This window comes from Bos grunniens, chromosome 15 (genome assembly GCF_055505025.1).
Source record: "Bos grunniens cultivar Pamir isolate PY7600 chromosome 15, Bosgru_T2T1.0, whole genome shotgun sequence".
In the NCBI taxonomy this organism is placed as follows: domain Eukaryota; kingdom Metazoa; phylum Chordata; class Mammalia; order Artiodactyla; family Bovidae; genus Bos; species Bos grunniens.
In genome coordinates this window covers 56,030,762-56,054,127 of record NC_141179.1, presented here as the reverse complement: position 1 = coordinate 56,054,127, position 23,366 = coordinate 56,030,762, and the positions used below count along the sequence as shown (strand labels likewise).

The 23,366-nt window shown below is 40.6% G+C and overlaps 1 protein-coding gene and 1 long non-coding RNA gene across 7 annotated transcripts in view; one reads left to right on the top strand and one right to left on the bottom strand.

The window, feature by feature from the left end:
* The window catches only part of UVRAG (UV radiation resistance associated), a 331,316-nt gene that overhangs the window by 5,264 nt on the left and 302,686 nt on the right, over nucleotides 1-23,366 (bottom strand). The window contains exon 15 of one of the 6 annotated variants that reach the window (XM_086338468.1): nucleotides 1,671-1,949. The exons of the other annotated variants lie outside the window; for them this stretch is intronic. Coding sequence (XP_086194594.1) covers nucleotides 1,859-1,949 — 91 coding nt within the window. The 3' untranslated portion in view covers nucleotides 1,671-1,858. Of the gene's footprint in view, nucleotides 1-1,670; nucleotides 1,950-23,366 lie in introns of those variants that run through there. 6 annotated transcript variants of the gene reach the window in all.
* LOC147358301 (uncharacterized) lies at nucleotides 17-23,364 on the top strand. Its single transcript, XR_015141565.1, has 3 exons — nucleotides 17-132; nucleotides 8,824-8,910; nucleotides 23,254-23,364. It is a non-coding gene; the product is annotated as an uncharacterized LOC147358301 (long non-coding RNA).

Below are 23,366 nucleotides of genomic sequence, written 5' to 3'. Positions count from 1 at the left end.
CTACATGATTTTGCAGGGGGCCTAGGTAATCAAACCAAAACAGCATCAGCACCACCCAAAGACAAGTCTATTCTGGGCAGAAGGGCCACACTTTCAGTTGCCACCGCACCCAGGAAGGGAGAGAAGCACCAGGTGAGCCTGCCCAGAACACTGAAGGTGACGTGGCTGGTATGAGACCCCAGGCCAGGTGCTTAAACTACTCACGGCTATGGAGGCTGAATGACTCGACACCCTCCTGCCACCATCCGCCCTCCCTCCCGGGGGGACCCTGCTCTGCTTCTCTCAGCTGGGCTCCAGGTGGGCTGATAAAAGGGCATGAGGAACAAGCAGTGCTTAAGACACAACAACAAAGGGGTTTTTATAGTCATCTTTGCCTCGAAAGCTCTCAACTTTGCATGACAAAAAAGTAATAAAAGTATGAACCCCCCCAATCCCTCCCCCAGTTACAGTGAGCAGGGAACTACCCTTTTCTTGAGCATCCAAAATGCTGAATTCTCATATCTGCCCTGTGAAAAAGGTAGGCAGGTAGGAGGTTATGTGATTTCTTCAAGGTTGCAGAACCCACATCTGACTCCAGAGCCCTCACAGTCATTTGCATCTCATGTGGGAAAATCATATTCAAATTTGACTAACATTTGCTAAGAACCAACGTCTGATATTGGAGAAGGCAATGGCACCCCACTCCAGTACTCTTGCCTGGAAAATCCCATGGATGGAGGAGCCTGGCGGGCTACAGTCCATGGGGTCGTGAAGAGTCGGACACGACTGAGCGACTTCATTTTCACTTTTTACTTTCATGCATTGGAGAAGGAAACGGCAACCCACTCCAGTGTTCTTGCCTGGAGAATCCCAGGGACGGGGAGCCTAGTAGGCTGCCGTGTATGGGATTGCACAGAATCGGACACGACTGAAGTGACTTAGCAGTAGCAGCAATATCTGATATGCCAGATATCAAGCTGAATGCCATTATACACAGGCTTTCCCATTTAACCCACCCAACCTATAGCTAAGCTCTGGGCTGTTACTCTTTTTTTTTTTTAATTTTTAATTTTATATTGGAATATAATTGACAATGTTGTGTTAGTTTCAGGTTACAGCAAAGTGGTTCAGTTGTACATACGCATCTATCCATTCTTTTTCAGATTCTTTTCCTATATAGATTGTTACAGAATACTGAGTAGAGTTGCCTGTGCTGTACCGTAGGTCCTTATTGATGTTACTCCTATTTTGATACATGGATTCAAAGGCTTTGCTAGATGGAGACTTTGGCATTTGCTGACATCCTGATTCTGGGATCTTTTCCAGTTTCTCTGAATTTTTATGAGAACTGAGGTAAAGACAGTATCAAATACAATTTAGAAAACCCAAGTAACAATAAAACATTCCCTCTTAAGAACGGTAAGAAGATGAGGTATTAGACAAATAAGGAAGTCTACAGGTCTAATGTTTACCCTAACAATCACACACTTTTTTCCCCCCATTTGTAGCTATGTGCCATGAAACTTTTCAAAAATTTTTACTAGTCTTTCTTATGATCTTAAAAAGAGTAAGTTGAACAAAAAAGATATATAATTTTTAATTAAAAAAACTTTTTAAAACTTGTTATCTTGGAATATAGTTGATTAACAATGTGATAGTTTCAGGTGTATAGTAAAGTGATTCAGTTATACATATACATGTAGCTATTTATTTATCAATTTAAAAAGGTATTTTCTTGATAACTGTGGGCCATCAATATGAGCACATCTTACTGACTATGACTATAGCGACTATAGGCCTTCCAGGGGTGTGTTTCTGAGTCTGAAGTCTGCATCAGGCTTTTGTACGTCCTCTCTCACTGTCAGGCTGTTACGTGCGGTCAAGTCAGTGTTTTTGCCTGCAAGGGCTTCTCCTTTTTTTGACGTTTGTGTCTTATTTGTTGTGTTCTTATAAAGTAGCTGTCTTGAGAACTGTGTGCAAAGCAAGAATAAATAGGATTTGAGAGATGGACCAGCAGATATCCTGGGTACAATACACATAATTATATGAGTTTTGTAACATTAGTTTTGCCTGCTCAGAATTAATTTTTTTATTACTTCCAGGATCTTAGCAATGTTCCAAATTTTTAAGATAGCTGAGCTTAAAATAGCTCAAGTATTGAATGACTGTATTAAAATATATACAAACACACATGCATTTTAAATTATTATAATAATTTATTCTCCCTGGACAACTAAAAATATAAACCATATTAAAAACTAAAAATCAGTAAACCTATTGGCCATCAAATAACCACTATTTGGATATTTTCCTTGTAGACTTTGATTTTATATATGTGTTTAATTTAAAAAAGACACAAAACCAATCAAACAACAAAATGAAAGGTGTGTTTGCAATATATGTACATATATATAAAAATATATATATATACATACACACACTTCTGTATCCTGTTGTTGGAAGTTATTAAAACCTCTTGGTAAACAATTCTAAGTGGCTACTCCATTAAATGAAATTATCAAAAGTTACTTAACCATTTCCTTATGTTTGTGGATTTGAGATATTTCTAAAATTTTATATTAAACTTGTATTTCTGTATAAAAATACAATGCATAGGTTTCTAATAAAATAATTTTTAAAATTTTCATATTTAATAGAAGGTTTCTAGAAGGAATCTTCATTACATGTTTTGGTATTAACTAAATTCTTACCATAAAAAAAGGAACATTTTACCTCTACTGTTGCCTAAAAAGAGAAAGGCAGCAATTAAAAAGGCAAATGCCCAAAAGCTTTCAAGATTCTTTTTGTCTGATTAGAGTCTGGCTTCATAATTACTTTATCAAGATGGAAAAAGAAGTTGAAATCCTTAGATTTACTAGTTTTTAAGACCAATTTTTAAAGGCAATTGACAACTTACTTATCAAATGAAATTATTACATTATTTAAATTGTGATGAACAACATAAATAATTTCTACTTCTGGAAACAACTAAAGTAAACCTGAGTGTTCTGGGGAGGAGCAGTTGCAGCAGAAAATATGGCATTTCTTTACCCACCACTCCAGCCACAGGTTCCTTGTTCTAAAGCACTAGATTTGGGGACATAAAGCCTGAGGTCTAGCAATTGGACAGAGTCCTCCAAGTTCACTGCAGAGTCTCCTTATCACCGTTTGCTTTGAATGGATGTCTCCTTCAGCTTGGCTTAGGTCCAAACTGGAAACATGACATTTGGGGTTTAACGCTATAATTTAAAGGAATGTATTTAAAAACAACCACCCAAAGATACTGTAATTACAAACTTTCTAGGCCACAGTTTAGTGAAACAAGACATAGACTGAATAACTGAATCATATCAGGGACTGTTAAATAATAATACTCTTTTCTGCTACAAGCACAAAAGGATATCTTAGGATCCCTGACAATAGCATGCGAGGGAGAAGCCAAGTAGTTCAGAGTTTAGAGGTCAAGGAGGACAGTCTGGTTTAAATTTGGCTTCTTTGGATCAAGTCTTCTCTGATGTCTCTAAATTAAGGTCATTAATTTCTTTTTCATTCTGTCTTTATTGCAGTTACTTTTGTTAACTCTTCAGCTATATCCAGAGCTATCTGGAGATAGTAGTGGTGATGAGAAGGGATGCTCAAATGTCTGGATCGGCAACCATGATTGATCCTGTTTATTTGGAGCTATAAATTAAGGCTGAATTCACCACTTATTAGTTATATGACTATAGGCAGTTATCGTCTCTCTGTTCTAGTTTTCTTCTTTTTAAAATAGATTATTGGACTGTGGTAAGGATTAAATAACACACTTCAAACCCTTGGCAGCTGCTGCTGCTGCTAAGTCGCTTCAGTCGTGTCCGACTCTGTGCGACCCCATAGACGGCAGCCCACCAGGTTCCCCCGTCCCTGGGATTCTCCAGGCAAGAACACTGTAGTGGGTTGCCATTTCCTTCTCCAATGCATGAAAGTGAAAAGTGAAAGTGAAGTCGCTCAGTCGTGTCCGACTCTTAGCGACCCCATGGACTGCAGCCTACCAGGCTCCTCCGTCCATGGGATTTTCTAGGCAAAAGTACTGGAGTGGGGTGCCATTGCCTTCTCTGAACCCTTGGGAGGATGCCTGCCATATATACCAATGACAGTAGTAGCTGTAATTGTGGTTTCTGTTATTATTATTTGCTTCCCTAGGCTCTGGATTCCAAAAGTATTAGCCTCATTTTACAGAAGAGGTTAAAAAAAAAAAACTTAGTTGCCCAGTCGTGTCTGACTCTTTGTGACCCCATGGACAGTAGCCCAGCTCCTCTGTCCATGGAATTCTCCAGGCAAGCCTACTGGAGTGGGTAGCCATTCTCTTCTCCAAGAATCTTCCCAACCCAGGGATCAAACCCAGGTCTCCTGCATTGTAGGTGGATTCTTTGTCGTCTGAGGCCCACAGAAGAGATAACTGAGACTCAAAGACATTAACATCTTAGACAGAAACACAGGGTAACAAGTAGCAGAGGAAAGACCAGAACCTAGATCTTCTTCCTTCTACTGTTTTCTTCTATACAAAATACTGTTTAAAGTAGGAACAAACTCAGAACTCCTCCCACACACCCACGTCTCCACTCCTGCACATCAGGGAGAGCTGCCTGCACGAATATAAGGAGTCAGGCAAGTATAAAAGAGTGGGGGAGAACGTACTAAATCAAAGGTTTATCCTGCTCGGGGTGAAACTTCACTCCAGCTTTTTCCTGAGGACATGTGGTGGGGAAGGCTTTGAATCTAGTGGAAATGCTCAAGTGCCTCTATTTACACGCTCTACCAAATGCTGCGGGACTACAAGAGCCCCCCAGGATCCTTGGAGCCACATTCTTATTGTCCCCAAACCTCTGATGTGTCATTTTTCTGTAAGAATACAGGTTCAGGGAAAGGGAATTTTTATAAGAGAATTTCTCTGCTTCCCCAAGCTAAATGAGGAGGACTCTGTTCAGCACTTCTATAACCATTATACACACACCTCGCCATGAAGCTAATCTGGGAGCAGCAGAACCAGCCCAGTGGACTCCACTACCCCTGCCCCAGCACTCTTGCTCCCTCTTCCTTTTCTGTGGGTTTTACTGCCTGAAACTATGGCCTCTTTTTACAGAAAAGGGACTGAGAGAGAGGAGAACAGGTACGGAAGCATTGGTCCAAAATGTGTTCCTACTTCCACATCTCCTGTATATAATATTCCAGACCCTTACACGTAGCTCTGCCATTATATGAAATACGTGAGCCTGGTGAAGCACTGAATCTATGTTTCATCTCCTGTAAAGTGGGTATATCCATCTAACAGCTGTTGCAGTTAGGATTAAATGGGATCTACAAGTAAAATTCTTAGTACAATGAGTAGGTACTCCATAAATTATTAATAATAAAACAATAGCAACTGATATTTTATATGAAGTATCTATTAACAGCTTTATACATGGTCTCATTTAATCCTCTCATCCCTATGATGTATTAAGAAAATCACCCTCATTTTGCAGATGAAGAAACTTAGGCACAGAGGTTAGGTAACCTGCCCAAGATCACAAAGAAACTAACTGGTTTTCTTTTTTCGGCCACGCTGGGTCTTTGCTGCTTTCTGCGTGAGCTGCCTCTAGCTGTGGGGAGAGGGGCTGCTCGTTTCGGGGTGTGGGCTTCTCACTGCAGCGGCTTCTCTCATTGTGCAGCACAGGCTCCAGGGCACGTGGGCCCTAGAGTTCGTGGGCTCAGCAGTTGTGCACGGGCTTAGCTGCTCCGCGCATGTGGGATCCTCCCAGACCCTTGTCCCCTGCGCTGGCAGGTGAATTTCTATCCACCATGACACCAGGAAAGTCTTAACTGTGTTTTAACAGAGGGTGTCTGACTAAATAAATGCTAATTTTCTTCTCTTTCCCAATCCATAGGACTTGCCACCAAAACACTCTCCACTTCTATATGAGGGAGCCAGTGAGAATCAGAATAATGTTTTTAGGTCAAGTGGTTTGATAACTTTTCCTTCTCTTCTTGCCTGCATTAAGTTTGTGGGGCATTTTTACTTCCTAAGACTTGTTACGCTGTCATAAGAGTTGTAATGCATTCTAAGTATCTATTATGAACACACATTTTACCATGAACTGTTATAAATGTGGAGACTCAGTGAAAAATGAAATAAAGAAAAGAATGTAAAGATTTTCCACCTCAAGAGCATTCTTGAAGCTGGGGGGAATTTTTAGCTCTCTGAAAAGTTTTTTTCTCTGTTCTCTCTCAGATTCGCTTGTGCTTGTTTTATCTGTCTACAACCAGATCTCACACTGTAAAGTATTAGGAAGGAGTACAATTCACAGACTCAAATATGTGTCTTTCCCTCCTACAAAATGTTTCCTCTGAGGAACATTACTAGATCACAGCTGGTCAAAACGCTAAATCTTGATTGTCTGGAACCTGGCCAAAATCTACAGCTACAACTCGGTGGAATAAGAATACTTAAAAAGAAGGAAAAAACCCCACACTTTTAAATAACATTTGATCTTCTTCTTTCTCCCCCTTGTAGCAAGCTATGACCTCATGGCAGTGAGACCTCTCCATGGAGGTGTTTAAGTTGGTTTACAGCCATTAGAAATGTTTGAAGCTCTAGGTACTCCTCTGTGCCAACAGCATGTCAACTGTGCTAAAAAGCAATAATAGTTTCTCACCTTCTTAAAGATTACTGCTTAAATAATGCAGAGCAACGACAGGGCTGCACAGAGTGCCAAAAGCAGGTTGCCAAGGCGAAGCTAAGGTAGAATTACGTCTTTTGGCAGCTGAGAAATTATGACATAAAGTTAGTTTAAAAAAAAAAACCTCCATAAATTAGGCTACTAACCTTTTTCAAAATCCAGCAAAGGCTGGGATTTATCTTTCTTCTTTTTCTATCTCAGATCAAGTAGAAGCACAGAGCCTCCTTTTGGAAAAGCCAAATTGATCAGCTAGATCTTATCTCCCAGGAGGTCACTGGAGGTTAATAGTTTTAAGCATGTAAACTCTTGGCCACAGGCAAGCAATCTGAAGGCCTCTCACCATTACAGATAAGTGAAAGTGCTTAATCTTTGCCCTGGATGTTAACAAAAACAAGAAACAAAATAAAAATAGAAACAATCTTGGGCCAGAGCACAGGCTAAAATCTGTGCCAATGGTCACTTTTCCCCTGGGCTCAGCTTAGAAGGCTTCCTGCCAGAGTCTGACTAAATAAAAACAGAGGTTTAAAAAGGAATAACTGAACAAGGGAGCCTTTAGATTTTATTTAAACGGAGTTGTGATGGGGAGATGAGTTTGTGAAAGAGAAAGTTCCATCAGCAAAGGATAAAACCAAGCAAGCTGAAAAAAACCCATTTCCCAGGCTCTGTGATGTGAGCAGCTCCGTGGTCCTGGGCAACAAGGCCCAGCTGGGAAACAGAGGTCCCAGCACAGGCTATGAACAGAGGCTGAAGGGGTGCCCACGGCCCGGAGCCCACCTGGAGGCCAGCTTGGTCTCAAGGCTGAGTTCCTTGGGGTCAGGGAATAAACAGTGATCCTCCAGAGAGACAGATGGTCCCAGGAGCTGAGAGGTCAACCACTGCACCCATCAGCTTTCACTTCTAAGAAATCATCACACAAATAACGTATTGAAATCACAGGCAAGGCAACAAACATTATGAGGCTGTAACATGGTCTGTAGAAACAGAGATGCCAGGAAGGTTACCTGGCTAACTGTCGGAGTGTCTAGATCGCACTTGAAATGTGGGAGAGTGATAAGGTGTTTGTGCTGAAAACTTAAAAAAAAAAAAAAAAAAAAAATCTACCTTTGCCAGGGAAACCAGAGTAATAGCGATGTCACAGACCAGTCACAGGAAGAACCTGACCAACTAAAACCTTGGTCAGAATTTACAAAGTAGACTTGCAGAGACAGAGCGCTAAAGGAAGCATTAGACTCCAGAGACCAACGACAGAATCTGTGAAGTTAAGTCTTTTGAAAGATGCCACAAAGCTGAACCACCATCTCATTTCTAATAAGCTCTGACATGAATTGAACCATGAAAAGAAACAACTTCAGTTGTTTGTTATTTTAAAAGAAAAATGGATAGCTTTGCCACCATATCCAGAGATGCTGAAGGCCTTTGGAAGAAATGCTTGAATGACAGCTGTCACTGAATCGCTGCTTAGAGACTGTGGGACTCCAGGGATAATGTCTTGGGAAGCTTCTCTCTTGTAGCCCTCTGTATTACTATAAGAGGTGCAGTATAAACAGAACATAGCAACACATTATTTACTCCCTCATTCAAATACATGGTGAGTGTCTACTATACACCAGGCACTGTGTACTTGGGGATACAACAGTGGTTGAAAAAAGCCATGGCTCCTGCTTTTGTGGAGCTTTTATCAGAGTGGGAGTGGACAGACATTAATGTAAAAATTACAGACATAAAATGACCACCTCTGACACATGCTGTGCAGGAGTGATCAGGGGTTGAGAGAGCTTATAACAGAACTGACCCAGCCAAGGCCAAGATCTGAAGGACTAGACTTCTTCACCAGGTGAAGAGTGGGTGTGTAGGTGAGAGCATCCAGGCAAAAGGAAAAGGATATGTCAAGACCCTACCTACATCAAGAAAGACAACAATGTGTGAGGACCCAAAAAGTCATCAAGTGAACAGCAGCCTGGTAGAAGATAAAGCTGAAGAGGAAAATGTGGTCTAGAGTAGACTATGCAGAAACCCAGAGGCCATGTTTAGAATTTTCTCTTCAAGTCATTAAAGTGTTTTAGGCTAGGGGTGTGTATGTCTGTCTTGTCTGTCTAGTGGGTAGGGAGAGGAAGAGACACTGATCGACTGATCTGTATTTTGGCAGGTACACTCTGACTGAAGCTGGAGAACACACGGGAGGGGGTCTGGAGCGGATGCTGGAGGACCGAGCACAGGCCGTGCAGTAGTGCAGGTGAGATGATGCAGGCTTGGGCCAGAGTGGAAAGGTGTAGCTGCAGACAGAGGCACATTAGGGGGAATCAGCAGAGGTTGCGAAGGTTGGAGTTATGAGGAAAGGGAGAATCAAACAGCTTCCTGGCCAGTGTGAAAGACTGGATGGAGATTCGATTTGCTGAAAGCAGAGCCCTGGAAGACCATGAGGCTTACAATGGTTCTGGTGGAAGACAGGGGAAAAAAACAAACAAAAAAACCACAACGTGGGCACACATGGTGTGCTATGAAAATGTCCAGGAGGCAATCTGAACAGAGGTCTGATACCAGAACAGAGACCTGGGCTAAAGAGTTATACTTGTGCTTCAGTTCAGTGTGGGTGATAATTAAAAAATGTAGTTGAAGATCAGATCAGATCACTGGGCAGGGGTGGTGAATAAAATCAGAGAAAAGAGGGCCAAGGACTGAGCCTTGAGGTGCTCCTGTTTTTCATGATGAGGCAGAAAAAGAGGCGCCCACGAGTGAGATAAGGAGCAGTCAGAAAGGAATGAAGAGAACTAGAGAAAGGTTATAATGACAGGATTCCTGTTCTAGAACCAGAGATACTAAATGATCTCTGTATAAAATATTTTATTCTTAACACAGCTAGAAGAGAGGCTGTACAGAGTAATGGTTAAAGGAGAGGCCCTAAAACTGTTCTTCTGGGATCAAATCTTAGCTCCTCCACTTGATGGCTGTGTTACATTTAAATTATTTAAACCTCTCTGTGCTTCAGTTTCATCTGTAATGAGAGAGGATAAATGGGCCCTAGTTCACTCACCTGTTGTGAGGATTAAATGAGTTAACTAAATAATTCATTCAAAATGCTTTGGGAGGGTACCTGGTTTGCAATAACACTCATTTGATATTTCTATAATGATGTTACCTCTTCTTATATATGCAGTTATCCCTAGCAGAAGGATTACTGAACAAGCATCATATAAAATGGACCTTTAACATCTCCAGAGTTGAAATGCAGCTTATACTCAAAGATCACATGAAGCAGTCAGCAGTACTTTCTAATTCTGCAAAGCCCTGTCAGCCTTCTTGAAACTTAGTACAGTGTTTTAGATCTAGAAAGATATTTATCTGCTGATACATGCTAAAGGATTCCTCCTGAAAAAACAAGACTTCCTGCAACAGGGCATCTCCCCTCCATTCATGTAGGCATAACCATCTTCCCAAAGCCCAGTTCAAGTCCTGCCTCATTTGTTAAAGCCTTCTTCAACCATATGCCAATTTAAAATGACCTCTCTGAACTCCCTGATCAATACTTGTAATTATACCATCCAACTGATGCTTAACATGATCACTTGTTATTTCAACACATATTTCAGTAGACAGTACTGAAATCCACATTCACTGCCTGGCAATCTGCTAGGCACTGGGAATAAAGAGGCTCATAAAATAAGGTTTCTATCATTAGCGTTTCTACTCTAGTCGAGAAGACAGAGAGTTAGCCAATCACCGGAACACCACAGTGCTTTGAACACAATATACATTTTGTATGACAGAAGAGGCAGCCAGTAGTCACCTAGAGGACTCAGCACAGGTGACTATCTTTGATTTACCTTTGAAAGGTAAGGTACAGTCAGTCAGCCAGGCTGTGTGTGTATATTAAGGTGCAGAGAGAGTAAGAAATGAAGGGAAGAATATTTAAGTCAGAATTAAATACAGTATGTGTGCAGTCCAACTGTGGAGCCAAGTCTTGTAAACAGTGTATGGAAGGGACCTGGCCTTCTATTTTTTGAAACCCGCTCCTCCACTTCCCAATCTAAGGGAGTACAGAGCACTTAGTAGATACTAAGTGAATATATTTGTTTTATGAATAAGTAGATTTGATTAATTGTATCCAAAAGGAATAATTTGTTGTTGTTGTTTTTGGGCAATGTGTTGAGAAACATTCAGTTAATGTGAAAGAAAAAAAAAAAGAAGTAAAAAGAGCACACTCCATGGTTACTTATGAAGAACAAAACTTTCTAAAGATTCACTTATAGTAAGTCTAATTGATGAAATATTATGCAGCCATTAAAATGATGTAAAAATTTGGTAATGGCATTGGTAATAGGCTTAAGATACGACAGCAGTACATACAGCTGCAAGGACTGTGCTTCAGCACTGCAGCTACACGTCACTGAGTACCTGCAAGGCGGTAGCTGGGCTTGAGATGTGCTGTGAATGTACAATACACACTGGATTTAGATGGTTTAGAATAAAAATGGAGTGTAAAATATTAATAATTAAAAATACTGATTACATACCAATCAGTATTTTAGAATTACAGGAAAACTACTATTAAAATTAGTTTGCCTATTCCTTTTTACCTTTTTGCAATGTGGCTGCCAGAAAATGTTTAAGTTTCTGTATATGCAGCTCAGACTATATTTCAGTGCTGATATAGATGATATGATCTCAACTGTATAAGTAACACATAGCAAACTAACTTAACAGTGGTTTCCCTCCCTGGATTGTAGGGCTATTGTTTGCCCGTCATTTGTGTATTTTTACATTTTCCAAATTTTATTCATTGATAATCAAAAAGAACGATGAGAGAGAAACAAGGCACAAATAAAAACAGAAAAAAAAAAATCTCTATTTGGTTCAAAGACTTGGCTGCTGGAGGGTGAGAAAAGCAGCCCGGGATACCCAAATGACTTCTCACTGACGGAGGGTTAGCACACAAAGGATGTTGGCCAGCTGTTCTCCATCCTGACTGGAGACAGAGAAAAGCGGAAATGGGTGTTAACCGCAGAAGGGGGCCTGTAAGTTAAATATAGGGAAGAATTTCCTGAAGTGAGGGTGTTTAAATTCTGGAATGAGTTACAGAAGAAGCCTGGTCCCCCGAAGTCTTTTAAAATACTACAGATACCCATATGCCTTGTGTATTCCTGTCTAGAGGCAATGAGATAACTTGTCAAGGTTCCGTCTGAAATAGCTGTCTTAAGAGTAAATAACTCCAATAAAACTTTCTTTTTCATTTATTTTTGACCAGCCTTCACTTTTCATATTAAGGATGCCAGCCAGTAAGGAGTACTTTGAGAGGCACGCCCCTCTGATATGGCTACCTTAAGTAGTACTCTTGAGACTTCAAAGACAATGTCATTTGATCTAAATTTAAAAACCAGAGTCAGCTAGACGACATGGTTTTTAAGTCCCTTGGGTCACGTGCCAGAGACTAGTTCTGAATTCAGCATGAGCAAATGATGGAGGGAAGGAGAGAAGATAGATCTGCTTTTAAAAAATAAGGCGTAAAAAAACGTTAATACAGGATAGGGTCTCATTTTCACAGGTGGATGGTTTGGCTTAAAAGCTGAACTATTATATCACTACCCTCTGTTTTTTTTTTTTTTACCCTCTGGTTTTAAAGAAAGATGGGTTCCAAAATTTTCATTATTTTCAATTGACTGAAAAAGCCCATTTTCTTAAAATGTGTCAAAGTTCTTACTTTCTTAATCATTTGTTCACTAAAAAAACTGTTCAACTTGATTCTATTTATAAAAAAGAACAGAGAACTAGATCAGAAACAGGTGAGCAGAAACACTATCCAGAGATTTAACCAATGAAGTGATACGACCTTACGTAAATCCACTAGTTGCTTCTCCCAAAGTCACATCATTAAACGCTGGAAGGAATCAGAAGTATTCCAGCGAGCTGCAGAGTAGCCAAGGATATGTCTCCTCAGTATTCTAGCATCACTAAGGTCACGGAAATTGAGGCAGCCTCAATAAAAATGGCACGCCTGGTCCTACAACATCAAGGAAGTCAGTGCGAGGTTGAGCACCATCACGTGGAACGCAGTCCCCTGAAGCCAGGGCTCAGGCTGTGAGTCCCACGTGACAGTGAGACTGAACAATGCAGGAGAGTATTTTTGTAAGTCTTGTTCTTCAAAATATTTAATTTGTCTTATCTACTCATTCAGATTATAAACTAAACAACTGTCAACTAAGCAAAAGCAGGGCAAATCTCACACTTTTGAATTTTCTTTCGTCTTTTGAATAGTGCTGTATGCAGAGGAGACCCTTAATGAATTGTTGAATGTATGAATAATGCTTATGATATTTTGTATAGTCCTTTTTAGTTTATAAACCACTTGGACAGACATTATCTCATTTGTTCCATATAATGATGCTTGGGAAATAGGGCTGCTGCCATTAACTCCACTGAAAAAACTGATACTCAAAAAATTTATGAAAATTAAATGACAGAGCTGAAGCTGGAGCGTACATTTTCTGATTCCCAAATCCAGTGCTCCTTCCACTGTATTGTGAAGCTTTACAGTCAGTAAAAATTGAACTTAGAATAAAACATTTCATGTATAAATCAGGACAGATGGTTCTGAAAACCTGCTTTTATCATCTCTTTTTCTGAAAGAAAGAAAATGAAATTTAAGGCAGGCAAACACGGTGGACAGACATGTTTTAAGCCAGCTCACTGTCCCCTTAGCTTTCTCGTTTCTTAACCAATGGGGTTGAAACACATCACCATTTTTGTTTCTTTTCGTCTTAAAGTTCTAAATTCTAACCAAGTTTCATGACTCTTACCAGGTTCCTATCATAAGCAACAAAGAGTGTCTTCCTGTCCAATTCTGCAGTGTATTTTTCTAGTACTCTGGATTTGACTTTGATGGGCTTCCCTGGGGAAGGTAATAATAGGTGTTAGAAATTCAGTGGCAGAGAGAGAGAGGAGGGCTGGGGAAACGCAGAGAAGGAAAAGAATGACCACTAACTAGTAAGAGGCAGCCTGGCATGACAGAAAGAGCATGCAACCAGGAGGCAGACAACTGGTGTGGCCGCCCCAGTTCCATTACTTACTGTCATGTGATCATGGCAAGTCACTTCATATTTCTAAGTACTCTGATATGTAAGATAGTGATCATCATCCTTGCCCTGCCTCTTTCACAGGGTTGTTATAAACTTAAATAAAAACACGGTAAATTCTGCAAAAAAGAAACTTTCATTGTACATAACTTCTAACTATAGCTGAGAGTTAACCTAAGAAAATAAGTAACCAAAAAAGTAAGTAGGCCACTAGAATTGTGAGGTACTTTCCTTTAAGTTCAGAGGAAGGTCGTATTAAGTACTTGGGGAAAAGTAGAAGGGAAATGGTGAATATTCTGTATCACTAATGTACAAATAAGCATGAGCCATTATTAAAAAATGTGATCAAGAACCATGTTCTATACCTGTTTGTAAGGAGATGACTGTAGATATTTTTTTATGACTGTAGATTTTAAAGGAAAGATAAAATACCTATAATAAAGGATGGATTTAATTTTTAAAAAAGACAACTACGATTTCATTTACCCATGATACAGTTATAATACTACTTACCATTTGTTACTATTATGTGCCAGGAAGTATGCTAAGTACTTAATCTTTATATCAACTTTATCAGGAAGGCACTATAATTTCCATTTTACAGATACTTTTAAGCAGAGAGTTTAAACTTGCCTGAAGCCACAGAGATAGTGAGTGGTAGAGCTACTATTCAAACCCAAAGTCTTCATATGCTCCTTAGAACTGGGCAACTGCTTCCCACTCTGGCCTGCCCTGTAATCTTCACATGCCCCAGTCCTCCTTATGCCCCAGGTCCACTAAATGCCATCTCCTTAGTGAAGGCTTGTCCAGGCCTCACCTACACCCCTCACCTTACACTGGGGAGTAAATGACATCCTTAAGAATGTTCCAGATACCTTCTCCACCTTCCTTCAGTACTTCATACTTTCTGTTGTCTATCACATCTTGTTCCAATTTCAGTGCCTGCTCATCGCTGCTCAGAAGCTGGTGGGTAAGGCTTGGTGGAGAGTGAACCTAAGGCACCAGGGGAGGGCCTGCTTCTCTGCCTGCTGAGTGAGTGAATGAAGTAGGATGTGAGCTGGACCTTGAAGTGAAAGCAACGTTTGGAGAGAGCAAAGCAGGCAATTCTAGGTGGTGGGAACTTGTCTGAGAAAAGAACCGAGGTCAGAAATGAGGGGGGCCTGTCTAGGGGTCGGTTCAGCTGGGGTGAGAGACAGTGGAGAGATGTCACTGAGGACTGTCCCCAGGGCCTGGATGCAGGAGCCCCTCACACAGTCTGTTCACAGCAGCACAGCACAGACTCCCTTCCTCTCAGCGCTAAACATCTCATCTCAGTGGCGGCCGTCAAACAGTGGCTCGCATGGCAGGGAAGTGGTCAGGCTTCCCTGACCGTAATTCAGCATTGGCTGTGCATGAGCATGTCAAATGGAATCCTGGACCACTTTCTAGTTAGTAGTAAAAGAGAGGAAAAATGGGATGTTTAAGTGGCATGGTGGTGGCTTTTAACCAAACTATTCAAGAGGACAACCTCTGAGCTGAAATTCTGCTTTTCCAATTTGTGTTGTTTGGCAGTCACAACAAGGTTAGTGATTCAAGGATGAGAAAATGGAGACTTCTTTTGGAAAGGATCAGCATAAAGTACTGGGAACTGTGCCCCAGGTAACTTGTGTTCTTGAGAAAAGGGATAGTTCTATGATTCGTCAGGTAACATCAATATGTTAGATAAGAATTCTGTTCTGTCACGTGACAGAAAAGAAAAATCACACTGTCTTTTCTTTAAGAAACAAAACAAACTGTCACACAACTCTGAAGCTTACCATAAGGAGGAATTCAGTGACTGCACTGATCGTCAGCCAGTTTGAAATTCTGGACACTGAAAGAACACACAGCAATCTACTTCCACCGGGACCAGTCTGTGAATGGTAACCGCAGCACAGAGGATGGAAGTGTTTTCTTTTTCAAAAGATGTAAGAGGCTCCCTTAGGGGCGTTGAGTTTTTTTACCCTTTGCCCTAAGGAGCACAGGCTGGGGAGGTAATTCCTCAGTTCACAGCTGCTCTCGGAAATTCTCAGGTTTCCCCTGGGGCTGAAGTGTTTGTTCCAGCTTTGTTTAGGTTTGGAACCTCCGGGCTGCCTTTCCACAGCAGTCTTTCCTGGGTTCGTATGTGGCAGACCTTTTGCGCTACTTTGCATCTGTCTCAGCGGCCCGTTTTTCATTACGGCACCAAGAAGTGGTGTCTACTATTCATTGAGTGTTAATGTGCTTGGCACAGCTGGCATAAAGGGGCACTATACAGATGTGGGCACTGGGGGCTTAATGGGTTTACCATGTCAGTGCCAGGAGACCTGGACTCCAATCTTACTGCCACAGGCTTGTGGAGCAGCCGTGCTTGGAAAGTCATTGAATTTATCTGAACCTCAGAAATGGAGAGTTGCTGGAAATGGTTATGTTTTAGGAGGGAAAAGACAGACAGGGTGCAGTGAGGAAACACTTCTATGTAAGCATTTTGGGTAAACTGTCTAAAGAGATTGCAGAAGAAAGGGATCTAATTTCTAAAGTTCCAGTAACTGGTTATGGTTTTGTTTCTCACTTAAAATATTTACTTCCCTCCGCCTAATTTTGTATTTTCTGTTCTGTATTGTTTTCTTGAAAGGGTTCCCTAATTATATAAGCTCAATGCGCCACAAAACCTAGATCCTCTGTGTTTCTGAAATGAATCTGCACACTAGCCAAGTGGTCTATTCTTCACCAGTAAAGCTGCTGTGCCTTTTCTAAAGCTGTTCCCGCTATTTGAGGGTGTGGGTATGGATGGAGGTAGGAGAGACAGAAGAGGGGGAGCACGTACTTGACAGCGTGTGACTCGAGGAGCCAGTATAAGGACCATATGTGAGAGCAAGGGGAGAGGCGGGGGTAGGAAAGAGCTTGGATTTTACTCTAGCCGCTGGAGCTAGGGAGTGATTAAGATACAGCTAAAATTTAAAAAGATCATGCTGGCTACTGTGAAGAATGAACAGAGATGGGACATGAATGAACCCAGCGAGACAGACTGGACTACTGTAGTGCCTGGGTGAGAGCAGGCGGTGGCTTGGGCTGGGGTGGTAGCAGCGGAGATGGTGGAAAGAACAGCTGGTGGGCAGAGATCACAGCATTTTTGCCGATGAACTAGACTGGATCAGGGAGGAGTGAGAAAAGAAGGAAGAATGCTCCTCTGGTTTGAGCGACTGGGCAGACAGTGTGTCATCTGTTGGCTGAGGAAGGCTAGTGAAGGACAGTTTTAAATGCTGAGGCTGAGGTGCCTGTGACACTCCAAGGCGAGGTTTCAAGCAGCTCTCTGACTACAGAGCTCACAGGAGAGGCTGACACTGAACAACGCGAGGAGGCATAGCAGGCAGATGGCTTTCAAGCGGGGCATGAGGCCACATGAGAGGAAAGCAGAGAGAAAAGGAGAGGAGCCCTTCGGGCAGAGCTGTGCAGTTCTCCATACTTACTGATCAAAAAAAGGAGGCGAACAGGAAAAACAGGCAGAAAAGAGCAGCTGAGAGGAGGAAAACCAGGGGACGACAGTGCTAGAAGCCAAGAAAGGAAGACGCATCAAGAAGGCAGGAACGGCCAGCAAGGCCAAACGTCACTAAATACAGACGAGGCTAAGGATGAAAAAGTGACCGCCAGGTTTGGCAACATTTGAGTTTTAGGCATCTACCTAGATAAGAGGAATTCCAGTACCCTGAGAGAACTGGAAATCACACTGGAGTGATTTAAGGAGGAACTGGAAAAAACAGAACATAAGTAGACCCATAATCATCATAAAAATTAAATTAATAGCTAAAAACTTCTTCTTTCCCCCTCAAAAAATGAAAACCACTAGGTTTTCAGACCTTCATGATAGAGAATTCCTGCTGTACATGAACTCTTCCAGAGAATGGAAAAGGAGAGTAGAAAAGAAGGCAGAAAGAGCCTCAGTTTATTTTACGAGGCTGTTATAATCCTGTTACCAAAATCAGACAAAGATTATTGTATACATAGGCTAGCCTCATTTCAGTTTACAAAAGTAGATATTCTAAAAATATTAGCAAATCATGGACTCTAATCAAAATGATATAAAAGAACTTATTTACAAAACAGAAAGACTCACAGATTTCAAAAACAAACTTATGGTTATCAAAGGGGAAATGTGGAACAGAGTGATAAATTAGGGGCTTGGGATTAACATTCACACTACTATAAATAAAACATAGCCAACAAGGAGCTACTGCATTGCACAAGGAACTCTATTCAATATTCTGTAATAATCTATATGTGAAAAGAATGTGAAAAAGAAGGACTACATGAAAAAGAATATATATATATATGTATGTATGTATGTATGACTGAATCACTTTCCTGTAAAGCAGAAATTAATACATGGTAAATCAACTAAACTTCAATAAAGTAAATTAAAAAAAATTAGCAAATGAAATCCAATACTATACAAAAAATAATACATCACAATCAAGTAGAGTATATCCCAGGTGGCAAAGATGGTTTAACAACAGAAAATATGTTTAGTTATTAACACAGTAAAGAAGCATAAATATAGTATTATCTCAATAAACGTAATAAGCATTTTATAAAATTCAAAATGCACATGTTCATAATTTCAAGAAAAACAACTCTTAGCTGGGAATAGAAAGAAACTTCCTTTTGCTAATAAAGAATATCTATCCAAACCTGTAATAGAATACTTAATGGTGAAAAGAAGCATCCTCTTTAAAGTCAGGAATAAGACTGCTGCTATTATATTACTGTATCATTAATATCCACTATTGTTGCTCCTCTGCCATAGAACATAAGAGAACAAAAAGTAATAAAAATTGTAAAAAGAGGAAGAAATAACACCATCATTCGAAAAAATGATTGTATACACAGAAAAACTCAAAAGAATCTAAGATAAACTATTGTAATTAATGTTTAGTAAGGTTGCTGGATACATTCTCCAAAATACAAAATCAGTGGTGTTCCTTTATACTAGACACAAAGAAGTTGGATGCTGTAATAAAAAATTTATAACAGCAACCAAAAGGGTAAGCTACCAAGGACTAAGTATATAATAAAAGATGTGTAAGGCCTTTATGAAGAAAGCTTTAACACTTTGCCGGGGTATGTTTAAAAAAAAAAACAAAACATATAAAGAGATACCATGTTCACAGAAAGACTCAATATCATAAAGCTGTCAAATCACTCAAATACAATTCATAAATCAAGAAAAGCCGAAAGAGATTCGAAGAAGGACCACAAGTAGGAGCCTCACCAGACCAGATATCAAGAAAGTTGGGGAAATCTTCCTTTCCCCTTGCTTTGAAGGAATATGATTTAAGAGTAACACTCTTGGCCTCTCTCCATCCTCCCACTTACTTGCTCTTAGGGGAAGAGGGCCTTTTTGGATTGGTGACTTTACAGGGAAAGATAAAACCTGGGTATTCCTGGCTTAGCCCCATCTGGGTTTCTGCAGGACTCACCGGACAGTATAGTTAAGGGCTGGTTGCTGGCGGAGAAGCCTGGGGTTCTCCAGTTCACATCCTGATTGCAAGAGTTGGTTTAATTTTGAGTGATGTCTTTGCAAGCACTTTTATAATAGATCTAAAGCTGCATTTTCCAAGTGGCTTTATCAGTAATAAAACTGACATTTTGATTTCTGTTAGTCTGCCTCGTATCTCCTCTCTCAAGTGGTTCCAAATGTTAGGAGGAAGAGAGATGCTCAAACCTCAGTAAGACTTATAGAAATTATACCTTATATTAATTAAAAAATATGGTACTAGCCTATAGACAGACTGTAAAACAATGAAACAGAATAAGGAACCTGGAAACGGATCCATGTGTAAGTTAACTTGATTTATGAAACAGACTGATTATCAACAGTGGATAAAAGATAAAGACTCTTCAATAAATGATACTGAGACAATCTGCCGTCTGTACTGAGCAAGATTTATTTTAGTTGGTTGATCAGGTGGTGCAGTGAGGTGCCTCTCTTTTTGATTATTTTAATTTTACCATTTGTGTTATAAAACCTTTCGTGATTTATGTACCTTGTTTCCAACTAGATCACAAATCCCTTGAAGGTAGGGCTTGAGCCTCATACTTACTGTTACCTCAGAGTACCCATCACGGACTGAGCACTGACAGTGTTAAATACATGCTTGCTAGCTCACTGTTAAAGTAACAGTGGGGATTTCCCAGTGGCCCAGGGGTTAAGACTCTGTGCTCCCAACGCAGGGGGTACAGCTTTGATCCCTGGTTGGGGAACTGAGCTTCCACACGCCACATGATGTGGCGAAAAAATTAAAAAGTTACAATAATAATAATGGTGATAAAATAATTATTATTTTACATTAAAACTTAGTTCCTAGCCTTCATTCCTCAGGGTATACAGGTCTGTGTCAACACTAACTTTTTACAATGATTTTGATATTCTGAGTAGAGTTCTTTAAACAATTGTGTATTTGCTTAACAGGAGTCTTATCTAAAGTCAGACATCCATATTTTTGAAGATCATGAGACAAAAATAAAAAAACCAAGTGACAGTAAATCACAGATGTCACTTTATTATCCTCATGGCCTATCCTGCTGGCACAGAAGAAAATGAGACTATTCTTGTACTTTCCTCCTCACAAATTATTTTTCCACCTACCATGTCATTTCATCCTCACCACAAACCAGTGAGACGAGCAGGGATTACAGATGAGAAAATTACATTTTAGAGAGGTAGGAGTTTAAATTTAGATAGCAAATCAGAAAATTAAAGTAACAAGGTTACATGGATAATGTATTTACCTGAGGTTTTTAAAAACAGGTTGTGACATTGTACAGGAGGCAGGGATCAAGACCATCCCCAAGAAAAAGAAATGCAAAAAGGCAAAGGAGGCCTTACAAAGAGCTGTGAACAGAAGAGAAGTGAAAGGCAAAGGAGAAAAGGAAAGATATACCCATTTGAATGCAGAGTTCCAAAGAATAGCAAGGAGAGATAACAAAGTCTTCCTAAGTGATCAATGCAAAGAAAGAGAAGAAAACAATAGAATGGGAAAGACTAGAGATCTCTTCAAGAAAATTAGAGGTACCAAGGGAACATTTCATGCAAAGATGGGCTCAATAAAGGACAGAAATGGTATGGACCTAAAGAAGCAGAATATACTAAGAAGAGGTGGCAAGAATACACAGAAGAGCTATACAAAAAAGATCTTCATGACTCAGATAATCACAGTGGAGTGATCACCAACCTAGAGCCAGACACCCTGGAATGTGAAGTCAAAAGGGCCTTAGGAAGCATGACTACGAACAAAGCTAGTGGAGGTGATGGAATTCCAGTTGAGCTATTTCAAATCCTAAAAGATGATGCTGTGAAAGTGCTGCACTCAATATGCCAGCAAATTTGGAAAACTCAGCAGTGGCCATAGGACTAGAAAAGGCCAGTTTTCATTCCAATCCCAAAGAAAGGCAATGTCAAAAAATGCTCAAACTACCACACAATTGCACTCATCTCATACGCTAGCAAAGTAACGCTCAAAATTCTCCAAGCCAGACTTCAACAGTATGTGAACTGTGAACTTCCAGATGTTCAAGCCGGATTTAGAAAAGGCAGAGAAACCAGAGATCAAATTGCCAACCTCTGCTGGATCATCAGAAAAGCAAGATAGTTCCAAAAAAGATAAATCTACTTCTGCTTTATTGACTACGCCAAAGCCTTTGACTGTGTGGATCACAATAAACTGGAAAATTCTGAAAGAGATGGAAATACCAGACCACCTGACCCGCCTCTTGAGAAATCTGTATGCAGGTCAGGAAGCAACAGTTACAACTGGACACGAAACAACAGACTGGTTCCCAATTGGGAAAGGACTATGTTAAGGCTATATATTGTCACCCTTCTTATTTAACTTCTATGCAGAGTACATCATGAGAAACGCTGGGCTGGAGGAAGCACAAGCTGGAATCAAGATTGCCAGGAGAAATATCAATAACCTCAGATATGCAGATGACACCACCCTATGGCAGAAAGCAAAGAAGAACTAAACAGCCTCTTGATGAAAGTGAAAGAGGAAAGTGAAAAAGTTGGCTTAAAATTCAACATTCAGAAAACTAAGATCATGGCATCTGGTCCCATCACTTCATGGCAAATAGATGGGGACATAGTGGAAACAGTGACAGACTTTTATTTTTGGGGGCTTCAAAATGACTGCAGATGGTGACTGCAGCCATGAAATTCAAAGATGCTTGCTCCTTGGAAGAAAAGTTATGACCAACTTAGACAGCATATTAAAAAGCAGAGACATTACTTTGCTGACAAAGGTCCGTCTAGTCAAAGCTATGGTTTTTCCAGGAGTAATGAATGGATGTGAGAGTTGGACTATAAAGAAAGCTGAGTGCCAAAGAATTGATGCTTTTGAACTGTGGTCTTGGAGAAGACTCTTGGGAGTCCCTTGGATTGCAAGGAGATCCAACCAGTCCATTTTAAAGGAAATCAGTCCTGAAAATTCTTTGGAAGGACTGATGGTGAAGCTGAAACTCCAACACTTTGGCCACCGGATGTGAAAAACTGACTCATTTGAAAAGACCCTGATGCTGGGAAAGATTGAAGGCAGGAGGAGAAGGGGACAACACAGGATGAGATGGTTGGATGGCATCACTGACTCAATGGACATGAGTTTGGATAAACTCTGGGAATTGGCGATGGACAGGGAGGCCTGGTGTGCTGCAGTCCATGGGGTTGCAAAGAGTCGGACACGACTGAGCGACTGAAGTGAACACTGTGATAAATGTTGAACAATTTGCCATGAATGATGGAATCTCTAAACTTAAAACAACAACAAAATTCACATAGCAAATGAGAAAAAGATCTGGGACTCAGAAGCCAGTGCTCCTTAGAACAAACCATGCTGTTCTCAGCTGTCTAACTCTAAAGGCCTGATCTGAATGCACATAATTTTGTAAGTTATTGCCTATCATCCAAGGGTTCGAATTACTAAATGACTAGAGCCAACAGCTTTCCTTTTATTCATGTCAAGTTAATTATCTAATGTATTCTGTGCATCAGACGGTCCCTTTCCCCTTGTCTTTTGAAGAGGGTCATGTCCATCCTGACAAAGCACTTTAGGCAGCAGCTTGCCCTTAGGTTACAACAGCACTGACATCACATGTGAGAAGCGTTCCAGGACGTCTGTTTCTCCTGCTCTCAGACTACATCCTGACAGCCTGACCTATTCCTTGTGTGCTTTCTTCCCTTTATTCTCAACCACTGATCCTGATGTTTTTTTTTTACTGTCCTTTGCTTGTTCTTCGGAAAGTCCTGGGGGTTCCAAGTCCCCCATTTACAAATCACATGGCTGTCCTCCAGGTTCTGCCTCAACCATGCATTCAAGAATTCCTCACCCAGCCAACCTTCCCATGTCTAAACAATACCTCCGTGAACCCACCCCCCTCCCCTGGGTGCTTCACCCTCTTAACCAGACTGGAGCTTAGACTTATGCAAGTATGATGGCTGCCTTTTTTTTTTTCTTCAGGTATCTCATTACAGAAGAAAACCCAGAAGGCAGGTGTGGAGCAGAAGTCAGGCAAGTTCCTCCGGATCACTATCCACATTGCAGTTTCTGGGTATGGCAGAGAAAGGTACTTA